This window comes from Chiloscyllium plagiosum, chromosome 44 (assembly GCF_004010195.1).
Source record: "Chiloscyllium plagiosum isolate BGI_BamShark_2017 chromosome 44, ASM401019v2, whole genome shotgun sequence".
NCBI lineage: Eukaryota > Metazoa > Chordata > Chondrichthyes > Orectolobiformes > Hemiscylliidae > Chiloscyllium > Chiloscyllium plagiosum.
The window spans coordinates 6,101,406-6,105,236 of record NC_057753.1 but is presented as its reverse complement, the minus strand read 5'-3'; the positions used below and the strand labels follow the sequence as shown (position 1 = coordinate 6,105,236).

Below are 3,831 nucleotides of genomic sequence, written 5' to 3'. Positions count from 1 at the left end.
CTTTCAAACTCAACATAAGTCTGACCTGGTTCCTCCTTTGTGTTTCTGAACCACTGTGTATAAGCTTCTTTTACAGATTGAAAAGCAATTAAAATAGCCTGTTTAACCTTTTAATAATCTTGTCACCTTATTTAACAATGTGACAAATACCTCACTAGTTCTGCCTACCAGTTTAATCTGAACTAGCACTACCCGTAAATCCTCAGACAACTCCATTTGCCTAGCCAATTTTTAAAAATTAAATAAAGGCTTCAACATCTTTCTCAAAATAAGAGAGTGTTTTGACATAATGGTATATATCACTACCTTCGTTTTTAATCTCCATCCTATTAACTGACTAAGTCTCGACTTACAGTTCAATTTCTGTCTTTTTGCTCAGCTAAGAACCTTCTCCTTCTATTGCTTCTGTCTTTCTTTCTATTTTTCTCTCCCTTTGTTTATCTTCTAACTCAATTTTTCTCAATTGCAATCTACGTTTTTCTACTTCTACTGCACTAGTCTGTTTCTCTGACACGTCTAAGTGTTTAAGTAACTCCTTTACAATTTCAGCTTTACTTTTGCCCTTGGTTAAACCCTAATCTAATGTATTTTCTAATTCTAAAAGTATGGCCTTTTTCTTTCCTTCTACAGTTTCTCAGAAAATTTGAGAATCGCCTTCAAATCCCAGAACCTCAACGCAATATTTAGATCCACTTCTCTCACTTTCAATTTAAAATCAACCACAAGTAACAGAAATTAAACATATCGCCTCACCTACATTTTACTTAAAGATCTAGGACACCAGGCTACAAGGGTTTAAATCTGCTGAGATTTTTATTACCCACAAATGTATTCAAATCAGTCTAAACCAGTTGAAACGCAGGGCAGAGCCCACTAAACTGTAACAACATGGGCTAAAACTACCTGCTTAATTTAAACCAGCAACACGGAAAAGATTTATCCCATATAGTAATCTGTGATAGTAATCTGTAATAGTCCAAAGACTATTTAAAAGTACAAATTAACAACTTTACTGCGAGGTTTGTAGCGCAGGTTGAGGTTTAGGGCACAGCTTTGCTCGCTGAGTTTTTGTTTGAAAACTAAAACTTAAAAGACCCAGTACAACCCATGGACAAAACCAACATCATCTACAAAATTCTATGCAAGGACTGCTACAAACACTACATAGGACAAACAAGAAGAAAATGTTAGCCACTAGGATACACGAACACCAGCTAGCCACAAAAAGACACGACCCTCTTTCTCTCATAGCCCTACACATGGATGAAAAAAAAACACCAATTTGACTGGGACAACACATTTATCCTGGGACAGGCTAAGCAAAGACATGCCAGAGAATTCCTAGAGGCCTGGCACTCCAACCACAACGCCATAAACAAAACACATAGATCTAGATGCCATCTATCAACCCCTCAGAAAAAAAAGGAAATTACATCACCACAAACCCAGAAACCCCATCCAGGAGAAAGATATAAATAGAAAGCAGGAGACAACAGCTTCACTTCACTTGGAGGTCACCACTGATGATGTTACCTCGCCAGGTAATGAAACGTCTGGATATCAAACCTACAGCTCAGCGAGCAAACCTACACCCTAAACAACTTTACTTCTTAAAGTACAGAGAATAATTAAGTAACAACTACTTACAACTCCTGCATGCGTATTTACTCATCCCTTACTATCAGCCACTGGCTAGATCCTGCATCTCTCAAAACAGTAACTTCCTCAGGAGTTGAGTTGGCACTCCAACCAGATCTTACACAGGGGGGACAGTAAACTGCTGCCCATCTATCCCACAAATTACCACACTCTCGGCCTAACAGATCAGGAAGAGTGCGTAATCGCTCATGTCTCACTACCAGCAAGTGGCTCACCTCTCAAAACGGTAACTTCTCCCCCACCCACCCCCCACCCCCTGCTCTGAGTGAACTTTACCCACAGGGGCGGGGCGGGTTGTTTGTAGAGATCAGAGACACAGCCTCCACACCCAGCCCCGGCCCCAGCCCCAGCCCGGGCTGTGCGCTCTCCTGCAGCACATTCGCTGTCTCAGCTGCTTTTATCACACCTTTTAGCCTCCCCCTGAGCAGCCAGCACGGTGGCTCTCCACGTCCCGCGGCGGGGCGCTGCCTGACCGGCTGCACTGTGCGGTGTTTCCCCAGCGACGCAGCCTCGACCTCCGCATCGCCTCGTATTGTAGCACCGACCGCTGGCCTCAGACGGCCATCAGCGCAACTGACTTCCCACCTGCACGCACGACCTCGGCCGGCCTGCTCCGTTTGAACCCCGGCAAACGCCGCCGCCGCCGCCGCCGACAGAAACAGCTCAGTGCCCCTCTTCCAGCCTTCTCGAAAGTTCCCGCTCCACCGGAAGTACGTGCATACGCAGGCGCACAGCCGCACGGTAACTGGAGCATGCGCGGAGACGGAGAGGTTCGGTTTATTTTCCCCGCTCCCGCCGTAAAGTACCGTTGGTGCGCAGGCGCACACCGCGCTGTGAAGGGAGCATGCGCGCGGAACGTGCGAGCGAAGACGACGGCGGCGGCGGTGGCGGTCAGTTTGTTTCTCACTCCTCCCCCCCCGTCTCCTCATCCCGTTCCCGTTCCGCTCGGCGAATGTTACAAAATGGAGCGACAGGTACGGGGCGACGGATCGGGCGAAACGAACGAAAGGTTCCGCGGACGCCTTGAGTGAGGGACGCAGCGCGGAAAGCGGCACCGTTTGTGGGGCGAACCGGACACCGGCGGCTTGCCCGCGGAGGCAGAGGGCCCCCCCCGAGGGTGACGGCCGCCATCTTTGTAGGGGGCATCGCGCGGGTGTGCGGCCGCCATCTTTGTAGGGGGCCGTCTTTGCAATGAGTGGGTGGAGCTTGCTGCCCCGCCCTCCAGCATGGTGACGACCTGTCCATCAAGCTGGATTAACCTTTCACCCCCCAAGGGCTCCTTGATGAGACAGGAGGAGAGGGAAGGAAACGAATCCTGATCTCTGAACGTGGCTACCCATGGGGACGACCCCCGCCATTGATCAAAGATCTGCAGCTCTCTTCAGCCACATGAAGACTCAGGACAGCGAATCCTGACCCTGAGTAGACTTCATCCCCAAATCGAGGGACTGTCGACCACAAGGAGTGGCAGTCACAGCAGGGAATGTTGTGTGGTCATTATCAAAAAAAACGCCTTCTCCCGCCTCCAACACACCCCATCCACCTGGACACCCCGTGCTGGCCTCCTACCTGCCCTCGACCTCTGCATAGCCAACTGCCGCCGCGATATTAACCGCCACCTGAACTCCCCCACCCCTCTCACCCACTCCAACCTCTCACCCTCGGAACGCGCAGCCCTCCACTCACTCCGTTGCAACCCCAACCTCACTATCAAAAACTCCGCGATCACCCTGGTCATCCTGGGACACAAGCAGGGAACACTATAAATCTGTATGCTGAACTGAGAAGGATGCAGGGTTAGAGAGGGAGGATTTATACACAGTGAACTCAAATCAGGAGAAATGCTATTCTCTTCTGAATATTTATCCCTGACTGATGTTGATGGATTTCGTAGACGTTCTTTACAGTATGTTCAATGAAGGAGCTATGACATTTTCTGCATCCTAAATATTTCCTCTGCTGTGTGTGTGTGTGTTTTTGCTGACTCTTGTTTCTGATATCTTTTCTGCCACAGACTCCAGTATGAGATGTTAAAAATGGATGGTGAACTTGTTCCAGTGGTGAGTATTTTCAAATGTTCGCTGCTTTCTAGTTGGGTCTGGGGAATAATGTTCTAGGAGAAAGTGAGGACTGCAGATGCTGGAGATCAGAGCTGAAAATGTGTTGTTGGAA

The 3,831-nt window shown here is 48.4% G+C and overlaps 1 protein-coding gene across 19 annotated transcripts in view; it reads left to right on the top strand.

Moving 5' to 3' along the window:
• Positions 1–2,478: 2,478 nt before the first annotated feature.
• Positions 2,479–3,831, top strand: part of LOC122543510 (gastrula zinc finger protein XlCGF26.1-like) — a 37,065-nt gene continuing 35,712 nt past the window's right edge. For 6 of the 19 annotated variants that reach the window (XR_006310068.1, XR_006310069.1, XR_006310061.1 and 3 more), the window contains exons 1-2: positions 2,550–2,633; positions 3,674–3,719. Coding sequence is in view for 2 of the 19 variants with exons in the window: in XM_043682266.1 (XP_043538201.1) it covers positions 2,622–2,686; positions 3,674–3,719 (111 nt within the window). In the remaining 17 variants the exon portion in view is untranslated. The other 13 variants (XR_006310073.1, XM_043682267.1, XM_043682264.1 and 10 more) reach the window with 10 other exon arrangements.